Consider the following 23,457-nt stretch of genomic DNA (forward strand, 5'->3'; position numbering starts at 1 on the left):
CAAATTCAGAGAGCTAGGAAGGAAATTAAAAAGACAAGACCAAAACTGTGGTATTTTCTGGGATACTGCCGGCACTACTATATGGACAGCTGGAAATACAAAATCAAAATACATGGCTGAAATCGTGGTGCACACAGGAAGGCTTCACCTTTCTTAAACATTGGAGCACATTCTACAACAAGGACTATCTATATAGGTGGGACGGACTGCACTTAAACAGAAAGGGAACCAATCTACTTGGAGAAAGGATCCTTGAAGCTACTGCACAAACAAGTAACTACGATGTGATAGGTGTTACAGAAACTTGGTTGTCTGAGAGCGATGGAGACGAATATAATATTAGTGGGTACACACTGTATAGGAAAGACAGGCAGGACAGAAGGGGCGGAGGGGTAGCGCTATACGTAAGAAATAGTCTTGAAGCCAAGGTGTTAAATCTGGACAAAGAAAACAACGCCGAATCAATATGGGTCAGAATAATGGACAAAAATTCAAAGGGCAAAATAGTAGGAGCATGCTATAGACCGCCAAATTCAGACGCTGAACAAAATAATCTGTTATACAATGACATTAGAAATGCGTTTAGAAAAGGAGAAGCCATACTAATGGGGGATTTCAACTTCCCCCGTATAAAATGGGAGAACCCGGTGGGGAGCACGACGGACGAAATTGAAATGGTGGAAATGACAAATGACTGCTTCCTAACGCAATTTGTCAAGGCACCGACTAGAAGGGAAGCATGCCTTGATTTAGTCTTTTCAAATAACAAAGACAGAATAACTAAAACAGACGTCAGAGAGCCATTGGCAAACTCAGACCACAACATGGTCTCATTTGAAGTGTTTTTTAAAACCCCAAAAGTAATGACTAAAGCTAAGGTTTACAATTTTGGAAAAGCAAACTAGGTATGAAACAGAGACTAACAGAAGTAGATTGGAGTAAAATAGAGAAAACATCCACAGAAAAAGGATGGCTGTTTTTGGCTTCCCAAAAGTAGACAAATCTAAATCTAAAACAAAATGGCCAAAATGGTTTAACAGATCAATTTAAAAAGATATTCAGCAAAAAAAGGCACTTTTCAGAGCATTTAAAAGGGACCAAAAACAAAGTACACAGAAAGAGTACTTGGAACTGCAAACACAAGTCAAAAAGGAAGTTAGAAAGGCCAAGAGAGAGATAGAAATCAATATTGCTAAGGGGGCTAAAACCAATTCCAAAATGTTTTTCCAATATTATAATAGCAAGAGAACATTCAAAGAGGAGGTTAAATGTCTAAGAGACACAAATGGCAAAATCATAGATGAAGAAAAAAAATAGCAAATATATAAAATGCTTACTTTTCACAGGTTTTTACAGAGGACATGGACAACATGCCCCACATGTCGACCTGTTCCTATCCAGTTTTAAATAACTTTAGCATAACAGAGGCAGACGTGTTAAAGGGACTAGGAGCTCTTAAAATAAACAAATCCCCTGGGTCGAATGAGATCCTCCCAATAGTACTCAAAGAAATGAAAGAATTTACTTACAAACCGCTAACCAAGATCATGCAAGTGTCTCTTGACACAGGGGTTGTACCGACAGACTGGAAAATTGCAAATGTAATACCGATCCACAAAAAGGGAGACAAAACCGAACCAGGTAACTACAGACCAATAAGCCTGACTTCTATTATATGTAAACTTATGGAAACTATAAGATCTAAAATTGAAAAATACCTATATGGTAACAATATCCTGGGAGACAGTCAGCATGGTTTTAGGAAAGGGAGATTGTGTCTAACTAACCTGCTTGACTTTTTTGAGGATGCAACATTGACAATGGATAATTGCAAAGCATACAACATGGTTTATTTAGATTTCCAGAAAGCTTTTGACAAAGTCCTGCATAAAAGATTAATTCTCAAACTGAACGCATTAGGGATTCAAGGAAATGCATGCACATGGATTAGGGAGTGGTTAACATGTAGAAAAGAGAAAGTACTGATTAGAGGAGAAACCTCAAAATGGAGCAAGGTAACCAGTGGTGTACCACAGGGATCAGTATTAGGTCCTCTGCTATTCCTAATCTACATTAATGATTTAGATTCTGGTATAGTAAGTAAACTTGTTAAATTTGCAGACGACACAAAAATAGGAGGAGTAGCAAACACTGTTGCAGCAGCAAAGGTCATTCAAAATGATCTAGACAGCATTCAGAACTGGGCAGACACATGGCAAATGACATTTAATAGAGAAAAGTGTAAAGTATTGCATACAGGTAATAAAAATGTGCATTATAAATATCATATGGGAGATACTGAAATTGAAGAAGGGAACTATGAAAAAGACCTAGGAGTTTATGTTGACTCAGAAATGTCTTCATCTAGACAATGTGGGGAAGCTATAGAAAAGGCCAACAAGATGCTCGGATATATTGTGAGAAGTTTTGAATTTAAATCAAGGGAAGTAATGTTAAAACTTTACAATGCATTAGTAAGACCTCACCTAGAATACTGTGTTCAGTTTTGGTCACCTCATTACAAAAAGGATATTGCTGCTCTAGAACGAGTGCAAAGAAGAGCAACCAGAATTATCCTGGGTTTAAAAGGCATGTCGTATGCAGACAGGCTAAAATAATTTAATCTATTCAGTCTTGAACAAAGAAGACTAAGCGGCGATCTGATTCAAACATTCAAAATCCTAAAAGGTATAGACAATGTCGACACAGGGGACTTTTTTAACCTGAAAAAAGAAACAAGGACCAGGGGTCATAAATGGAGATTAGATAAAGGGGCATTCAGAACAGAAAACAGGAGGCACTTTTTTACACAGAGAATTGTGAGGGTCTGGAACCAACTCCCCAGTAATGTTGTTGAAGCCGACACCCTGGGATCCTTCAAGAAGCTGCTTGATGAGATTCTGGGATCAATAAGCTACTAATAACCAAACAAGCAAGATGGGCTGAATGGCCTCCTCTCGTTTGTAAACTTTCTTATGTTCTTATGTTCTAATTGCGCAATGCGAATATCGCTTCCTAAATTAATTGTACATGCTAGGTTTCAGATCGATCTTCTAAGTCAATGCACAAGACATTTTACGATGCTGTAACATGCCTATACTCGCTGTATTTCATACACCGAGTAAAAAAGATGATGTTACATAGAAAACATAGGTTGTTTGTTTAAATAAAATGTGAATTTCATATCTCTGCTGTATTGACACTGACTCAGGTACAGTATATGATTGTACAGTTCAGCCTTCACCAAAAACATCACTTGTAAGCTCGAAACTGATTGGTCCATCACAATTCACGGTGTCCATGGAAACTTAAGCCCGGAAACTAAATGCCCTCAAAGAAGGAATGTTTTACTTGACTTACCTATGTAATGAATTGTGGAAATTGCTGCTATTTTACTGGAAGAAAATAAACATTTTGAATACTATTCTGGAAAATACAAGCGCTGTAAACTTTTTTTTTTTCTTTTTGAAATAACTAATTTTAGGCTGCTCATCTGGCAAAGTAGACGGCAATTTAGCCGGCCGCTGGCTAGAAATGAGAAGGCTGGATCTAAGATGTATCACTTTATTTTACTTACTGGTGCACTGTTAAATTTTTACTTTTTAAATCCATTCAAGTACCACTTGTCAGTGGTTTACACTGTTACTACTGGAATTTACAGTAGTAGTATTATATCTATATTTTGATATATTTTGACATTGCACTTCAATTTACTTGAACGGAACTGCAGTTTAAAAAGAAAAAACACTGAAATTATTAATGGAATAAAATGTTGCACAAGGGTTATTTTGAAACTAAACCTGGTGTATTTATTTATCAGTGATGAACATGTAAGAAATTGTAAAAAAAAAAAAAAAAAAAATTATATATATATATTTTAAACACACCCAAGTGTTTTCCTAATATTGAAGTCTCATAAAGGGGTGTGTGACTTTTACAACAATTTTTACGGTATATGGCAGCATAGCACAGATCAATCCACAACCACTGCCAAGCAACAGGAAATTAAAGTTCTGATCATGTTTCTTTGAAATGAGGGAAACACACATTTTCTTAAATAGTCTTGCTTTTGTCTGCCAGTGGATTAATGATCTGAAAGCACATTTTAGTCCCAGCTCAGGCTGCATTGTACAGTCCTCCATGCCTTGTCTCTGAGACTTCACGTCTCTCTAACGGCGTCTGAAGGCCCTGGAGATTCTCCAGGCATTGGGCTCCTCGTAGCGGTTGTACAGAGGCTCCAGTCTCTGCTGTTTCTTCTGCTTGCTGAGTTTGGTTGGATCAGACACTTTGAAGAAGGCTGGTGAAAACTCCACCAGCCAACGAGGGTCTATGGTTGTCACTTCTCGCATGTATTCCTTTGTGGTCAGCACCAGCTCATGGTATACCACCCTGGATAAGGAGGAAGGGGGGGGTACATTAATAGATTGAAAGCTGAAGCACTTTTTAAATTGAACACATGAAAACCCATGGAACAAATATATATATATATATATATATATATATATATATATATATATATATATATATATATATATATATATATATATATATATGTACTGATATTTGTGTCTTGAACATGAAAAAAGTAGCATCTTGATCAGAGTCTACAGCAGGCAGAATAGTTTGGGAGAGTGATTCCCATAATAGGTAACAATTGCTCAGCCAAACACATGCCATCATTTATTCCACATATTTTAGAGTAGTCACGAACAGCCAAGGCGGCCCGAGAGGGCCATTTCCACCCATAGTTACAAGTTGGGTTTCGTGGGCACTGGAAACAAAACATTTAAAAATGCACATTTAGGGTCAGCTTTGGCCACTTTCAAAATGTACATCAATAGGGGTCCCCAAGTGGCTCATCAACTTAAAGCACTGCCGCTGGGAGCACAGGACAAGTCACACAGCTTGGACGCCGCCAGTTTGCGTCCAGGCTGTGCAAAGACTCTGAACTTTGCTGGGATCCCCGAGGGGGTGTCACATTGGCTCAGACGGTCCCGGGGTGGGGGATGGGAAGCAGGGATTGCTTCTCCTCATCGCGCAACAGCGAACCCTACTGGCCAGACGCAGAGCACATTCAGAGTGGATAAGAGGCAGGGCTGGTCTCTAATTCTCTAGAATCGGTACCCTGCCCACCTTTGCTCTGGACTGCTCGGCAAAAAAAGAGATTCTGGTTTTAGGCATGTGAGATCATAGGACGATCACACGCCCTCAGAACGTCTGTGCTGTGTAGGGACTCGCTGCAGTGAGGTAAAAAAAAAAACAACTGGACATTACAAAATTGGGGGAAAATAAAGAAATAAGTGGTCACTAAACTTGAAAAAAAAAATTAATAATGTACATCAATATGCATTTGAGGATCTGCTACTTACCACTCTGGTTGTCTATTAAAAAGTGCGCTAGATGGATGAATATAGACTACTTGTGAATCAATAAGGGTCCTGTAGCCTTCTTGAGGGTCCTTTTTAGCTGCATTTCTGAAGAAACCACTGCAGATTGCTTTCTGCACTCTGACTGTAGCTTTGCCACAAGATACCACATCCAGTTTATGCCTTTTAAGAAAGAAAATGAAAAAAACAATCAATTTAAAATTCCTTACAGCTTACTATACTACAAAATCTGACAATTGTTGTATTGTTTGCGCAAGAGAAAATGTACAAGGCCCACTAATGCCACATTTCCATCTGCACCAGAAAACCAGTTCCTTCTGAAGTCTACAATCCAATCTGCAACCCAGAGATACACAAGTCAAAGATAATGCATTAGGTTTTCTATTATGTTGAACCCAACTTCTTATATGCATCAAAGTCTCACAATCCAGAGGTCTCCTTACCTGTCCATGATGCCCAACATCTGCTTGCGGATGTCCTGTGCCCGGCGCAGGGAGCGAGCCTGGATGAAGTTCTCGTAACACCAGGGGTTGGAGAACTTGTTGTTTTTCCAGGAGTTGTAGACAGCCAGTAGAGTGAGGTGGTCTCCCTCAGGCTGGTGGAACTTTGCCTTTTTCTGGTCAGCAAGTGCTTGCTTGTCCTAACACACAAAAGACCAAAGAGTACCATGAGGCGGTTATCAAATTTCAAAACCAGCTGGGTATCTGAATGCAAAGGGAAAACTATTTTTCTTCATAAACACTATATACCCCTTTCACACAGACAAGTTATGGAGGCTCAGAACCGGCACTGATGTGGCATTTTGGTCTGTGTGAATTGCCTACACTGTCACAGATCCGTCATATTTTATGCTGTCTCTGAAACAGAGGAGGTATTTTTAAAAAAGAATATATATTATATATATATTATATATCTATTATATATATAGATAGATATAGATATATATATATATATATATATATATATATATATAGATATATAAATATATATATATATATATATATATATATATATATATATATATATATATATATATATATATATATAGATATATATATATATATATATATATATATATATATATATATATAGATATATATATATATATATATATATATATATATATCTATATCTATATCTATATCTATATCTATCTATAATTGACCACAAAACGTATAGTACAATTAATAACACAAGTATAAGTCTCTGTGTGTATGTGTGTGCATGTGTTAACAGTACAAAAATAGAGATTGCAAGCAATGTTTCGCCCTCTGCAGGTGTAATTCTAATGGTGGCACTTCCTCCATGGGCTTTGCTTATCTCGGTTTCTTCCCATTGAAATTGTATAAGACATGTGGTGCTTGAAAGCGTTTTCTTATTGGATTAAGCGCAGTAATTTTTTTTAGTACAGGGAGACAGCACCACCGACCCTGTACTGCACATGTGCGAGAAAGCGAGGATTGAGAACAGTGAGAGCGTGAGAGAGAGAGTGCGGAACAGTGAGAGCGTGAGAGAGAGTGAGAGATACAGACAGAGAGCTAGATACAATTGGAATTTTTAACTTATTCAAAATAATATTAATATATCACGCTCCCGCCTCCCCTGCCACAGGCCTCACCAGCCGCCACTGCTCTGAACCACCTCGCGAGGAGGTTCACAGACGGCACTGAACCGTCTCCACATCTCCACTCCTGTGTGAAAGGCTATGCTGGCACTGAAGCGCTATAGTGGGCGTGGATTGAAAGTCAACATCCCACGTGACTGTATACCGGTATTTTTGTTGTTGAGTGTTAGACACTTTCATTTTTTTCAAATACAATGGCTGATCAAGAACAAGGTAGTAATTGGAGTTTGGAATGTTTAGTTTATGGGCTGACGATGAGGTGAATTCACAAATAGAAGGGACAGTGCATAATGCTGTAATTTATTGGCAAATTACCGTTGCCATGACAACGATTTGTTGACCTACAGGTTTGAAAGTTTTACTCGCATGATCCCTTTGGCTGTGTGAAAGGGTTATGACGGTAGATTATGACGGCCTTAGATTTCGTGCTGTGTGAATGGATATTTAAGAATTTTTGAAATGTCTGAGACAGCTCAGTAGCGTCATTTGTGTGTTAAAGTGGCTATAGACCATGGTGCCCCTTGTAGACAAATACTGCTATGGCACTATTGCCGGTTTTAACCACGCTGTTCTACTTTGCAGTTTTATTGATGAATAAAACATTATCTTTGAAGATTTGGTTGGCTGAGCTTACCTTTGGTCTGTAGAAGACGTTCTGCACTGAAAGCATGGAGACGATGGTCAGCATTTCCTCACTGCAGCCCAGATGGACGGACATGATCAGCATTTTACACAACATGGGCTCCAGAGGAAATTCAGCCATCTGAGAAAGGGAAGATACTGTCAACAATACCATTCATTTAACTGTGCAAAGACGATTACTAGAAACCAGGTTGAAATCCATTCCATCCGTGTCCTCGGCTCACCACGCACCAGCGACCCCTGTAGACTGGCTGGACGCCTGCAGAGTGAAAAGAATCGGACAGCTGACAGCACATCTTTCAGAGGACGCGTGTGTCCGTCTTCGTCCCGAGTCAGAAGAAATGTATCCATTGCACAATGGGTAACCTATTATGCCGGGTTCAACTAAACACTCTACCAAAGCTGCGTCTCATGCCCGCGACGTCAGCATGCCTGTCTCCTCCCCCACAGAAGACAAAACTGCGTGCAGGACGGTGCTCAGTGTCATACATTTTCTTCAGCCTACTGCATAGAATGTACGCAGCGACCAAAGAAATTTAATGGATACATTTCTATTTCAGGGAACCAGGGTTATGATAATAACCTGGTTCCCTTTCAAGTACGAAATGTATTCCATTACACAATTTTGTCCTGTCACGGTAAAAAACACAAATTATTTAAACAATGCCTGAGGTTTATCCCAAGGGGAAAACAACAAGCAGAAATAAGACAGGCTTATCTGACTGCTTCTGCTTGAAGATAGCGAATTTTCACTCTCCCGAACACTAGGGCTGAATAGAAAATGGCACAGTGCTGTCCTGCACGCAATTTTATCTCCTGTGGGGGCGGAGACAGGCGTGCTGACGTCGCAGGCGTAGACGTAGCTTTGGTAGAGTGTTAAGCTGAAATCGGGCAGAATAAGTTAAGACATTGTGTAATAGAATACATTTTGTACTTGAAAGGGAACTATAGAAATAACAATTGCTACTCGTGCTGGAAGCACCAGCACGATACTTGTTATTGTTTGTTTTGGCCCTCGTGCCTTTTGTTTTTGTAAAGTGTTTTGGTTTGGTTTAAATATTTTATTTTGAATTAAATACGCTGCAGCGTTTTTCATTACCCCAGTCTGTTGTGTGATCTCCATTCATTTCCTGGCCTGACATCACCACCAGTCATCCTGTTCACACTGCCTCATTATTATTCAGTGACGACCCACACGTGTAACACTTTCCCGTTACAATCCCCCAAATGCCTTCTTTGCTTTTATTAACCAACCAGCTGCTTTCCCTAATGACAGATAACATTTGCATCTAGCAGCATGCTGCGAGACGAAATATCCTATGAAGTACAAGAGGAACAGAGATTCACATGCGAGACCTATATAAAATCAATGGAAGTGCATTATTTCATCAGCTATAACCCCTATAATAAAAAGGATGTGCATTTTTACCCTGCGCCCCAGGCGTGTGAGCAGCCCCTCGTCATCCAGAGCACCAAGGGTGTAGAGCTGCTCCATCGCAGTGATCAGAGTCTCCATTGGGGGAGCGTCCATGAAATCGAAGGACAGCAGGTCATTGATCCCCATAGCCTGGTGGTAGGAAAAAAAAGGAATAACCCATCACATGAATCCAAAAACAGACCTAAAGCGGATGGAATACTGTTACAATTTAAAACGATACATCAATAAACACCAAAAACTTAAAAGGAAAAGCATGTTTTAGATAAGATTAACAGCAAAATGAAAGAAAAAGGCATCTTTTTATAAAATCGGGAGACAGCATTTGATGACAGAAGTTATTCAGGTTGTGTCAGTCAGATTGTATTTACAGACCTCAGTGCTGCAAATGAAACCAAGCCTGGTGGTAGCCAAGACGTATTAGTTCAGGACAGACATACTTGATTTTTCTTTTTGTTAATTCTGTATGTGAACTAAATGTGATTGTTTAAAACCCTGTAGCATGTAATACTAATTTTAATGAGTCTAGTGTTTAGTCCTTCGCAGCAGTGAAATAGTTGTATATTTCTCTCAAAAGTAAAATGCTGGAAAAGTGCATCAAACAATAACCACTATGTTTATTTTATACAAAGTAAACAAACAACATTTTAAATTAAGTAACATGTAATGTATCCTTCTGCCGACCAGTGAAAAAAGCTACAAATTTGCGGGAAACACGTATCATTGCAGAGTACATTTTTCATAATTTTTAATTTTTTTTAAATGCAGTTTAAGAATCTAAAAATATAAATATGCACATGTTTTATACACCAAGTAAAGTTGATGTTTGAAATCAGTTTCTCTCGTACAGTAATTGCGCTCTGCACTTATTATCTATTCCTGCAAATGTGCTGCCTGCGTTTCTTCTCAACACTAGTTTAACTTCTCCTGTCTCCTAGGCAGTGAGGCAGTCATGCACAATGTTGCATCAGTCAACTTGAACAAAAACTGCTCACAGCATTATAACACACACTGATGTCTGCAATTCTACCATATTCATAAAAATGTGAACCTAGGCTTTTTTATTGTCATATGCTGCCCTTCGATGCTAAGATCCAACTCAACCGATCGCCACCCTGATTTTAGATGCTGCAGTCCTGTGAAATTTGATACTTCAGCCCAGGTCTTTACAGGAACTATCATGTGGAACTCTCGGCTCCTATCGGTCTCACTCGGCCATTGAATGGTTTTCTCGGCTTTTACCGGAGAAAAAACAACTAGAGACCTGCGTTTTATGTCTTTTTGATGATGTCGGACCTGGTCCGACATAGGACCGCAAAGGGTTAAATTCTGCAAGCAGGTGCCAATTCTGCATTTTGTTCTGCGATTGCAAATCATGTTTTTCTGGAGGGAATTGTAAAAGGGTAGATGCAGTTGTTGCTTATTGTGACTACATTTTGGCAAACTTCATTCAGTAAAATTCATCCTGTGCAAAATGTCACCATGAAAAAAGTAAATTTTACGAATATTTTATTATCACAAAAACTACTGCAGTTAGTAACCAATTTAAAAATGACTACTGCTGACATTTCTGGGAGGGGTTACTACCAACAGAGTGTTTTACACCATATAAGCACCTAATTACCATTCATTAAATCAACGAACCAGAACACTTGGGGGTCACTAAAAGCTGCACACTCAATTTGACTCCTTATATGTGGATTAAAAAAGTGGGTTACAATGCAATTCACACTATTTACTGTGGTTATTAAAAAAAAAAAAAAAAAAAAAAACCCACACACACAACAGTATTTGCAATGTCAAGCTGATTTACACAAACAAAAAGCCAGACAATGATTGCAAACATCATGAAAACAAAGAAACAAAAGAACTTAAGAAAATGTAATTTGAACCTGCTTTTTAAACGATGTAATAAAATGATATGCATTTGATATAAAAAATAAATAAACACAACCTAAAGCGCAACACCACCAAACTTTTGACAGCCCTGTGTTGTGCAGATGACAGGTATATAATTATCGATACGTGTGGCTAAGAAAGCTTTCCAGCCAAAATGTAGCAGCTTAAACTGATTAAATAATTTAAGCGCAGCTGGCAGTTTAAATAGTTGTTTCTGTTCTACTGAACTGCCAACTCAGTAAAATCTAAACTTTGGCCAGGTAACATTCCAGCACCTGCATTTAATGTAGAACAACTTCTTGATTGCAATTTAAAAAGGATACCTTCAATGACAGCACAGTGCTGGCCAAGTTAGTTCTCTGGATTTCAGGCACGTTCGTGGTCAGCATTTCATCTCTGTAGGCGCGTTCTGTGTACAGCCTGTAACACTTCCCAGGGCCTGTTCTGCCAGCTCTGCCTGCTCTCTGCTTAGCCTGGGCCTTAAGGGAGACAAAGGCATTCAGGGATTAGGTAAAAAGAAAACCGGCAAACGTGGAACATTTTTATAGCCGAGGGCTGGGAGCTACACAACTTGTAAATTAGGGGGCCCGTTTCTCGAGGGTTTGCAATGCAGAGACAACCAGTTTGATTTAGTGTTTCCCCAATAACAAGTTGCAATATCTGCAAACCTAAGCATATTTGCAAATGCTAGAAAAAAACTGGTTTCCTTGACACGCTTTCTGGGAACAAAAAGATTAATTCTCAAAATGAACGCAGTAGGGATTCAAGGAAATATATGCACATGGATTAGGGAGTGGTTAACATGTAGAAAACAGAAAGTACTAGAGGAGAAACCTCAAAATGGTGCGAGGTAACCAGTGGAGTACCACAGGGATCCGTATTAGGTCCTCTGCTCTTCCTAATCTACATTAATGACTTAGATTCTGGGATAGTAAGCAAACTTGTTAAATTTGCAGACGACACAAAAATAGGAGGAGTGGCAAACACTGTTGCAGCAGCAAAGGTCATTCAAAATGATCTAGACAGCATTCAGAACTGGGCAGACACATGGCAAATGACATTTAATAGAGAAAAGTGTAAGGTACTGCACGCAGGCAATACAAATGTGCATTATAAATATCATATGGGAGATACTGAAATTGAAGAAGAAATCTATGAAAAAGACCTAGGAGTTTATGTTGACTCAGAAATGTGGGGAAGCTATAAAAAAGCCCAACAAAATGCTCAGATATATAGTGAAAAATGTTGAATTTAAATCAAGGGAAGTAATGTTAAAACTTTACAATGCATTAGTAAGACCTCATCTAGAATATTGTGTTCAGTTCTGGTCACCTCGCTACAAAAAAGGATATTGCTACTCTAGAAAGAGTGCAAAGAAGAGCGACCAGAATTATTCTGGGTTTAAAAAGGCATGACATATGCAGACAGGCTTAAAGAATTGAATCTATTCAGTTTTGAACAAAGACGACTACACGGCAATCTGATTCAAGCATTCAAAAGCTGACACTGGGATCCTTCAAGAAGCTGCTTGATGAGAGTCTGGGATCAATAATCTACTAACAACCTCTTGTTTGTAAACTTTCTTAGGTTCTTATGTATTCACTACTTGGCTTTTTTCCAGTTGTGCATGTATTTATTTTGAATGAATGATGCTGCTGTTACTTGGGTACAGTTCTATTATTTCATTCATCTTGAAAGGGTATATCCCAGATTATAAACTCTCTTCTTAATTTACTAAAAGTGCAGAGGTCAAATTTGTTTGATTATTAAAAAATGCAATCAAATTGGAAACAAACCTGAGAAATTGGAGTCACCACCAGCTGATCAATTCCAGTCTTTGAATTGTACACTTTCTGTTTTACAAATCCTGGATCCACCACGTAGTAAATCCCATCAATGGTCAATGAAGTCTCTGCAATGTTTGTAGCAATAACCACCTTTCAAACAAAACACAAAAAATTATGCTAACAATTTCATTTATATAGCAACCCTATAAAAGATGAAATTACACATATCCTTATTTCCTGTTTAAAATGTGGCCTGGGTCAAGCCCAGCAATGGCAGGTCAAACAAATCTGAAGACAGTTCAAAGTGCTTACTTTTCTGCTGCCAGGCGGAGCCGGATCAAATATTCTGGTTTGCATCTCACTGGGTAGAGCAGAGTAGACAGGAAGGATGATCAGCTCTGGGACATCCGGCCCCAGGGATTTCATTCTCTCATACAGGATCTCACAGGCAGTGTCAATCTCCTCCTGACCAGTCAGGAAAACCAGAACATCACCTACACAGCAAAGCAAGACAAGGGGTGGACATTAACATATATGCATTATAAATACAATTACCAGTTTGGCTTATCCTAAAAAAACAGTAGCTCAAAGCATGGTCAGTGGGATAACGTTCAGCTACAATACGACTGCACCAGTTCTACATGCAATCTCTGTAGACCGTGGCCACAGAGGGGCAATGAGGTTTTTTTCAATAGAGAAATTCCAGCAAAGCCAGGGCACGAAATAACTGACGGCAATTGCCGCAGTGCCCAAGCTGCTTGCTGCAATGCCTCCCAAATTAAAAAAAATAAATAAAAAATTACGGCAAAAAATGCCTGCATGCCCGCCCGTCATTGCCGCTGGTGTCCGTCAGCACCATCACATCTGATCTACAATCCATTCACAAACTTGCTCAGCGTCAGCTGGCCCACTGTCACAATTCAATTAAATTCTGTCTAATCCCGTCCTGCGAGATAATTTTCCTTCTTTTTACTGTACACCACCCAGCACTAAAGCCACGAGAAAGACGCACTGTATCATTGGTTAATGACGGGCAAACAAAGGGAGAGGCACTGTTATGTTAGATTGAGCTCAATATGACTGCGCTTCCAGGATTTTTCAATCAGACGTGTTCACTGGCAGTGTCACTGTGTGATTTTTGCGCCTGTAATTCAGGTAATTTTTCGGAGTTTATTTCACATATATTAAAATAGGGATAAAAATCGTTAAAAACAGTTTTTAGTTTTTAATTGAAACATCAGTAAAAATCGGGGGGGTGGATATGATGCATAGCAGTTCTGGTTTCTCATTAGGTTTAATGTCCCTGGCATGTCTGATGAGCACAATCTGCAATCTGTGCGAGTCCAAGCCACATTTTCACAAGTTAACTGGTACTTTGCAAATGTTTGGGCAATGGCTGTGCTCACGGAAACAGTATCTGCAGAAGGTATGAACATGACATCAGCATAAAACAAGCCAGGTTTATTCGCCTTGAAATCATAAAAAAAAAAAAAAAAAAAAAGACAGAAGTGGGTGGTGCAAGCTAACGGAAGACGAGTCAATCATCACACTGGACATTTCCATCAATGCGTTCTATGCAAGTTTACCAACTAAAGCATCACCATTTTCTGTCAAATATTTACAATTAAGATTGTTGCCGTTAGGCAGTGTTTTAGCTGATGGACAGACAGTACTGTTGCACAAAGTCACCGATACATACCTCTGCAATAAACGGTGGCTGTCAAGAAAAGCACAGCGCTCTGACAAACTCATTAAGTCATTCTGCACTCTCTTTTTATTAAAGCGTGTGTAAAAGCCGCAGAAATTGATTGCTTGTCTCTCAGTTCACTTTTTTGTTTTATTTTAATGTCGCTTTTTTCAGTATGTTCTTTTATTGTCAGTGCGAACATGTACCTCAATACAGCAGTATTTGCAGTGCTATGCAACCTCTGCCTCATTGACCCCTTCTGCTATTTTTGCTTTGTGTACTTTGAATATTTTCTTTTGAATACTGATAAACTGATGTACGTTTTCTCCCCATTCCTCATCCACTAAATATATTTTCATGTATTTCAATTTAGTTTTTGATCAAGCTAGTACACTGTAAAACCAAAGAACGTGTGACGCATTTAATATCTAAATGGCATGTGTTAGAGTCCTGCGCGGGGCCGATTCATACGACCCGCTTTTGCAGAGATGTACCAGTTGTGTGGTTGTCGTACAAAAACATAATGACAGGTTTTACAAGCAACGAATCCAGTCACATGTTCATTATTTTCATTCGCTATAGCGAATCATATGATTCCAAAATAATTCCACACTTCTGATTTACCTCTCGAACCATTATCCACTGCACAATATAAACCCTGAGCTATCTTTGGTTTCACCTCGTTCACAAACATTTTTAACATCACCAAGCAGCCGTGATAAAAAAGATCTTACGACGTATCAAACACCACTGCTTAGTCAGCCAACTCCTCCCTAATTGCCTCCTGCTTTAGTGCAGGAAATACTGGTACATTTACCTTCTAATACTATTTTTGGGAAAGGGTTACAGACAAGTACACTGAAAGGACAGAAAATGTTTTTGGTGATTCAAATTCAGACCCGAAAATTATTATTTTTTGACCCCGCAACCGAACCGCGAAAAAGTTCGCTTTCCGACCCAAACCTGACCCGCTTTTGCGGGTCACCAACCCAGTGCAGGACTATGTGTACAGTAAAATAGAAACGTTCTATTACTAAAGAGCAGTGTTTATACGTAATTAGGTGTAACACTGGTGTTTAATCATTTGGAACTCTAAATAATTGTTAAACGTTATGTGTTTAAATCTGTGCCGTTTTACAAATCAAACACGTCCAAGAGTTTACAAAATACACCACAGGGTGTTTAAATCCTAGACACATTTAGAATTATAAATGCTGTGACGTGTTTGAAGTATTATAAATAAGCATTTTAAAGTTAAATACTTGGTCTTACAGAATAATTACTACGCCCAGCAATTGCCACAATAATCAGACTTTGATTGGCCAACAATCAGGTGATAGTGTTTGTGAAGTGACAGAGAAGCACAAGTTGAACGTTATTTGATCCTCTGACGTTTAAACATCTGCTGTTTTCTAGGATACAGTGTAGGGCTGCTTATTACAATGTCGGGGTCAAAATAAAACAGCATTTTAATCAAATTATTGTGTATTTCCTATAAAATAGTACAGGGATAATATTGAATAATAGACAAAAAATTGGGTATAAAATCAGTAAAAACCGACGTCCAGAAACAATATAAATTGTACTTTGTGTAGAATGATAAGCTGGTCACTGGAGCAAAGCTTCCTTGCAAGATATTCTTATATATATTTTTGTACTCGTACCTGGAGGCTCAGTCAGATGAATCTGCATCACAGTGATGAGGCTGGCATCCAGGTAGTCTGTCTCTGGCTCCTTGGTGTAGAGGATCTCCACAGGGTATGTTCTTCCAGGGATTGTGAAAATGGGAGCTTCATAGAAATACTGTGAGAACTTCACGGCATCCAGCGTGGCTGACGTTACAATCAGTTTCATGTCAGTGCGCTTCTGCACAGTCTGCAAAAGTTGCACAAGAGGCATATTAGCACACAGCACCTTTAATATTACAAATGTGTGTTGCACCAGATCAGTCTTCCATTGAAAAGTGTGTCAGTTTAGAAATACAAGTTAGCACTCCAAGCAATTGTTTGTACCCTAAATGTATTTCCCTGAATATTGATACTTCATTGCGATGTAGCAGATGTGAAAATGTAGTACAAGAAATACAAAATTAGAGTAATCAGAATCACAATAAAGTATAAAAATCACCATGACCTTCAACTACAGTATGTACATGTAAAAATGACATTTACTCCCAGATTGTGTCTATACATGTAAACTCCTGATGTATTGCACTCCACTATATCCATGTCGCAAGGTGCTTCAGATAAAAGGCAATGTACCTTTTTGAGCAGCCCAAAGAGCACATCAGTGTGGATGGTCCGCTCGTGGGCCTCGTCCAACATGATGATGGCATACTGGCCAAGGTCGGGGTCAATCAGGCACTCTCTGAGCAACATACCGTCTGTCATGTACTTAATGACAGTCTCAGGGCTCGTACAGTCTTCAAATCGAATAGTGTAACCCACCTGGAAGAAAATAAAGGGAATTCAGGTACAGCATAAAGCCATTTTAGAAATTGTAGTCTACGGCATCTTTTCTTGGAACAAGTTTTCAATGGCACTAACCTCCTGGCCCAAACAGCAACCGTACTCCTCGGACACTCTCTTGGCGACAGACATGGCAGCCACACGTCGAGGCTGGGTACAGCCGATCTTCCCCCTGGTGGTGTAGCCAGCCTCCGCCAGATACTGTGTGATCTGGGTCGTCTTACCTGACCCAGTCTCTCCAATTACAATCAGAATCTGGTTATCGTGGACTGCCTGCAAAAGTAAGCAATGTAACAAGCATTAGACTGGCGTTAAATATTTCAGTCTAGTTCTAGTTTAAATGTTAAAGTATTCAAGCATTCTGAACTTGTCAGGGATGAATGTAGACTTGCAATCCATTCCTGGTTTTACTGTGAGTTTACAAACCTGAGCTTGTTACCTATACAGTGGGGCTTAATCAAGCACATATTAAAACCTGGAATGGGTTAAACTGCTATGCAATGATAATTTGATTGACAGGAAAAGACAAACAGAAAAAAAATCAAACAGACATTGGACTAAGTAGTAACACCCACCTTCAAATCAGTGGCAGCAACCAATAGTATTCAAGCCAGGAAAATGTAAACCTAATTTTACAGTAAGTGTCATGCTTTGAGTTTACCTTCCCTCCCACCTAATTTTCGGTTTTGCCAGGGATGGTTGGCAGTCAAACTGCCTTCCTGCCTGGCTAACACCACAAAAAGTACCCTTAACACTAGAACCGCCCACCTAGAACCACCTTTACAATACACATTTTTATTTTGAATATAACCTACAATATTGTATTTTTTTTAATATACAAGCCCGTTATCTCTACTGGACCTGGCAGCCATCAATTCCTTCATTTTGTACAAGGAATGCACTGGGAAAAATATCAGTAGGATAGATTTCATTTTGAAGCTAGCCACAGCGCTTCGGCAGAAACATTTCGATCAAAAAACTGCAAAGCAGCAGGCTGCAGGAGCTCAACCTGGATTCAGTGCTGCAGTTTTGTATGTACATAAATTTATACACTAGTTTCTTTTTAAATGTTTATTTTATTAGTTATTTATTTTTTGATGTAGTGTTTTACATGTGGCAATTTAGAAAATAAACCGTTATGTTTAACTGTTCATTAAAAATACAGTGTTTCACCTGTGCAGATGTTTGATATGATATGCTTGAATAAAACTTGAGTTGTATTCGATAGTTTGCCTTTCATTTTAATATTGATGTGGTTTAAAATGTAACCATCATAATGACTGCTTGCGGCGGTTTTAGGTACTAGTACAACCGCGGCAGTTCTAGTATTAAAAGGCGAGGCCAGGCAGCAAAACAATTATGACATGGAGTCACATTCGGATACCTGAATGAGCTGCTCTTTCAGCTTGTAGATTGGCAGGCTCTCTCTCTGCTCGAGGATTGACATCTGCGTCTTTTTGCCGTAAGATGCCTTGTTGCCTCCGAAAGCATGTTTCTTCCACTCCGGGATATCGTTGGGCATCATCCCAATACCTCGCATGTTGGCTGCAATCTGCCTGCCATCAGCTGATAGAGCAAGACAATGGCACGTTAACTGCCAACTGCAGTTCAACTGGATTCACATACATAGAACAATGAACAGTTAGCTCCTTCTCCACAGTCCCTGACCACCTTCCGGCACCTCCTCAAAACACACCTGTTCAGACAGCATCTGTAAACATCACAACTCTCGACCATACTGGACTATATGGCACTCATTTGTTCCAGTACTTGCATCAGCTTGTACTTGCACTGAACTGCTCCATACCTTGCCGCATTCAACTACTGCTCCTAACTATAACTACTTACTGTATCTTGTATTTGATTTTACTCTTATAGGTAATGTACTCACATTTTTTGTAACTGTTCTTATGTGAAATCATTCTCATCCATTTATCATACTTGCTACATGTTCTTACTGGACTTTATCAAATGGGTTGGGAGATATCTGCAGCACAACCAACGAGTAAAAACAAGTCCCAGCAACTAAGACATTTTACAGATATTATTGCGCCAAGCATTTTAAAAAATAATTTTGAATTGGCCGTCAAGTGTCAGACTTCCTCCATGTAAATTTTAACTTGTTTGGTGACTCCAGTGTCCACATATTCCTGGAGGATTTAACTTAGACCGCAACAGTTCGGTAACGGAACCGACAGTAACAATTTTTAAAAAGGTTAGGAAAAAAATGAAACCGTGAGTACGACAAGACCCCTCTCTCTCAGTACTGTTGAAATTAATACAATTGAAGCCAATAAAGACGATCGGAATACTACAAAAGTAACCGCTTGGGCTGTGTCAGTTTTTAATGATTGGTCAGCACAAACAAAAAAATAATATGGACTGCCAAACTGCAACTAAGAAACAGAGTTTTAAGGAGTTTCTTTGCTGAAGTGAGAACATCAGCTGGCACACAGTATTCAGTTAGCAGCTACACAAGCTTGCAAGCTGGCCTGAATAGTTTTTTAAACTCTCCCACAGTGGGATGATCTATAAACCTAATTTCAGATACTCACTTTAAAACAGCGTCTATTTCTGTCCTGAAAACCTACACGTTACAACAAAAAGTCACATCGCCCTGCTGTATCCCAAACAGACTTAAACAAATTAAAGTCATCAGGACACAGATATCTTCCAACCCAGCTGAGAAAGACAGGAAGTCCTGGGGTTACATCCTCTCTGGAGTACCGTACTCAACTCGTACACAAAAGGCAGAAACAAACTCCCCTACTCAAACAGTGCCACTACTGCAATCTCTCCAAATGTGTAGCCAGCCATTTAATTTAGAAAACTGTACATTCTCTGGTAGAGTCAACATCATGAGACAAATACTGAAAATATTCTGATTTATTTAATTTATTGGAATTTATTTAATTTATTAAAAAATGTGTTTATCTATTAATTGGAACTATTTTTCCTAGCATAGTAATATACTTAAGAAAAAAAACCTATATTCATTTTTAAATAAAAATGTGTCTATCTATTTCTAAAAACTAGTAACCCATTTTCTAAGTGCAGTAAGACACTCGAGTGTGTTGGTTGTGCTAGAATAACTGCACTTCCAGGGGCAAGCGGTTATTCGAGCACGACCAACACACTGTTGTGTTTTATTGCTTACTTATTAAGTTTTAACTGCTGTTAGTCAAAACTTGCTCTTATAATTTATAATTTACTGTATCCTTTATTTTGATCTTACTTGAATTTGATCTGATTGTACCTTCATAACTACTCTGTATTATGATATTCTGTAATGTGATATTTTATATTGTGATACTTTGTACTGTGATATTTTGTAACTTTAAGTCGTCCTGCATAAGGGCGTCTGTACATACCATCAGGTAAGGGATCTACCCAGTGTTTATTGAGCCCCATTGGAATGGAGTCCATCTCAGCCTCACGCTGGGCCTGTTTCACCTCTCTTCTTTCCTTTGCCAGCGCACTCTGCATCATAGCCGCCTGGGACAGGGAGCCATCAGGATTCTGCAACAAGAAAACAGTACAAGGTTTCACACTATGTTTAAAGCAGCACTAACCAATGCTCTAAAATCAAATTTCATGACCTCTTATTAACGTAGCTAACATCACTAGATCACACATTGTGCCGACAATCTTTTGGTTCACGCTATTCCAAACACAGTGCCATAGATAAAATGCAGCATCCTGGTACTTCGGTCTGAATTCAACTTGACTACAGCAAATAGTGATTAGATAGCTGGAAGCAGCAGAAGGTTTAATTGTGAGGTGAGAATTCTGCATAATTCAAATGGAATAAAGAAAAAACACAAATCTTCAACAAAAGAAAAAGGGGGACCAGTGACAATCTGGGTTAGCACTCCTTTAAAACAACTGTCCTGGTTAAACAATGAAAAAAATATAGAACAAAGATACTTTCAACATTGATTCTAATGTGCAGAAGTATGGTTGTATGCTTAATGCAGGCTTGGTCTAACCAATAAACAGCACAAACATTTTGGATTAGGAGATTATTTCATAATGGAATCAAAGTCCTCACCTTTACAATCTTCACAGGACTCATATCCATGCTCTGCTTGGTGTGTCCCCTCAGGAACGGTGGCTCTTCCTCCACAAGCTCAATTTCCAGGTCCTCATCTAGAGTGCAAACATTTAATTAGGTGTGAGAGCACCAATTCGTAATGCCTACAATCTGCATATGAACCTCTTCATGCAAAACGTTTAATAAATCGGTATTACTTTATGCAAGTAGCCATTATATTTTTTAAAATATGACATTTCTAGGATCAATAACACAGAGGCATCTTCAAACATTATGTTGATAACATATTTTGAAAGAGGGTTTTAAATAAAAACTGTGTGGGCAACGGTTGTTCTAGTAACAACAGTGATGGCCATTTTAAAAATGCGTACCATCAGTATCTCCATTTTTACTTATTTATTGAAAAGCCTACTGTAAATCAAGAAATAGGTATCGGTATACTTTTTTTTTTAAAATACAAAAAAGGTAAAATATGGAAGAATATAGCACAAATCCATCCATTAAAATTACTGTTACTCAAAAAACTGAAAATGCTGTAAGTTTTAATGAAAAGGTCGCTCCAGGGTTTAATGACTCCCACTGAGTAGCATATTGATCCAATCCTGGTTTTACTACTAGTTTACCAAGTCACACATGAGCTTGTTATCTATACACTGTGGCTAATCAAGCTTCTAGTAAAACCTGGAATGTGTGAAACTGCTGTTAAACAGGAGTCTTATTTCCATCCCTGAAATGAGCACATTGCTTTAGTCAGCAAACAGTTTTGAAATGGTATTACCTTCTTCGTCGTCGACTTTAGGGAGAATACCAGTCTCTTCATCAAAATCTGGAAACTCTTCCTTAGAGAGAACGTTGGCTGCAATCATCTGAAATAGGAATTACTTTGTTACTTGATCTAACCTATACTGCAATTGACAGATATGTATTCTTATATCAAAAATACAAAAAGTTGCAAATTTGAACAACATTTCTATTTATATAACCAACAGTAACTAAAAAGGTTTCAAAACGTTCCTCATATCTACAAATATAAGGGACTAAGTTCTTCTACAGAGCTGAATGAGTTCATTCACTGAATTATGTTTTCATCTGGTGGTATAAAATGTAAATTGTAGGTGACTATTCTATTTTAAAATTCCAAGTTAAGCTTTTCTCTCATTTCTTGTAAAACAGCAGATAAACAACCAATATTTTATTAGCAGAAAAGTAGATGGCTCAAAGAAATGTGTTAAATTGTCCCTCCTTAGTCTATTAAGCAGAGACTATCAATTGAGCCAAAATGTGTGATTGTGATACAAATTTAAATCAGTAGGTTTATTATTTTAGTACATTTTTTGGGGGGGAGGGGGAACGATGAGCGGTCACTGGACCATCTCATCATTTCCTATTCCCTCTGGTCATACTCTGTGCTAAACTGGAAGTATTAATTTGCGTTTACTGTAACATTTAGGTATGTATTTAGTAAAAACAAACAGAAATTGATAACATTCATAGTCAAACAAACTGAAACTCAAATTAAAACTTTATACAATGGAATAAAAATAGAAACTGAAATAACACTGCTTTGTACAAATCGGTAAATCTAAAACAGCACTAGTTTACTGCAGTGAATCTGGATACCCCACGGTGTCATCTATCTGCACCGAGTCGTTCTGATTGAATTAAGGCCTGTGTGTTCGTTCAGCACTCACCTGTTTGATCTCCCATTTCTCTGGGTCAGAGATCTTGGTGAGCCGTTTGCGCTCCAGCGTGTCGTCCTCCACCTCAGGCATGCTGACTAGGGACATATGACTGGGTCGGTCTGGGTTCCGCATGGTTGTCTCCTCGCTGCCCTCTCCACCCATGTTCCGACGCCTGTTGGGGTTCAGGTCCTCACCAGTGTCCTGGTCTACATCCTGCATGAGCATGGTTAGATTAGGGTGAGGGAGTAAATTTGAATGATCTACATAGTATGGCATATGCAATTAATTATGAACGTATCACTGCGGTGTAAACTAAAAATGTAACTTCTTATTTACATGTTTTATACATGTTAGTAAGTACAGTTGACATTTACATGGGTGAAAATGGCCAATGGTCACAGACAAACTCCTGGGGCAAAACCTTTGGCCCATAAGCACTGGGGTTGTACATGCTCCCAGATGCATTCAGAGCCATTTTGGATCACTTTCGAAGCAAATTTGAAGTTGACTTTGTAGAAAAAGAAATTACTTCACTTACAACTTGTCGTTTACCCGATGGATCAACCTGATATATCACACAAGGCTAGTTAACAAACATAGTTTTTGAAAAGTTACACAAACCTTTTACATGTATGCCCAATTCACATCATAATAATTTCAAGGTTTGATAAGGTACAGTAGCTAATATTTTAACATACCAATACCAGCTTGAGAGGGGAAAAAAGATATAATGATACATAATGTTATATTGTGCATAAGAGTTGAACAGTAAACTCGTGCTGACCGAGACAT

The 23,457-nt window shown here is 38.7% G+C and overlaps 1 protein-coding gene across 1 annotated transcript in view; it reads right to left on the reverse strand.

Annotated features, from left to right (window-relative positions):
• Positions 1-2,991: 2,991 nt before the first annotated feature.
• Positions 2,992-23,457, reverse strand: part of dhx8 (DEAH (Asp-Glu-Ala-His) box polypeptide 8) — a 29,317-nt gene continuing 8,851 nt past the window's right edge. The window contains exons 9-24 of the mRNA XM_034057596.3: positions 22,675-22,878; positions 21,762-21,849; positions 20,981-21,078; positions 20,301-20,448; positions 18,314-18,495; positions 17,008-17,202; positions 16,723-16,908; positions 16,126-16,336; positions 13,087-13,268; positions 12,784-12,924; positions 11,311-11,466; positions 9,083-9,220; positions 7,646-7,774; positions 5,831-6,027; positions 5,370-5,549; positions 2,992-4,389 (exon numbers count right to left, since the gene is read on the reverse strand). Coding sequence (XP_033913487.1) covers positions 4,170-4,389; positions 5,370-5,549; positions 5,831-6,027; positions 7,646-7,774; positions 9,083-9,220; positions 11,311-11,466; positions 12,784-12,924; positions 13,087-13,268; positions 16,126-16,336; positions 16,723-16,908; positions 17,008-17,202; positions 18,314-18,495; positions 20,301-20,448; positions 20,981-21,078; positions 21,762-21,849; positions 22,675-22,878 — 2,655 coding nt within the window. The 3' untranslated portion in view covers positions 2,992-4,169. The remainder of the gene's footprint in view (positions 4,390-5,369; positions 5,550-5,830; positions 6,028-7,645; positions 7,775-9,082; positions 9,221-11,310; positions 11,467-12,783; positions 12,925-13,086; positions 13,269-16,125; positions 16,337-16,722; positions 16,909-17,007; positions 17,203-18,313; positions 18,496-20,300; positions 20,449-20,980; positions 21,079-21,761; positions 21,850-22,674; positions 22,879-23,457) is intronic.

Source organism: Acipenser ruthenus, chromosome 28 (genome assembly GCF_902713425.1).
Source record: "Acipenser ruthenus chromosome 28, fAciRut3.2 maternal haplotype, whole genome shotgun sequence".
In the NCBI taxonomy this organism is placed as follows: domain Eukaryota; kingdom Metazoa; phylum Chordata; class Actinopteri; order Acipenseriformes; family Acipenseridae; genus Acipenser; species Acipenser ruthenus.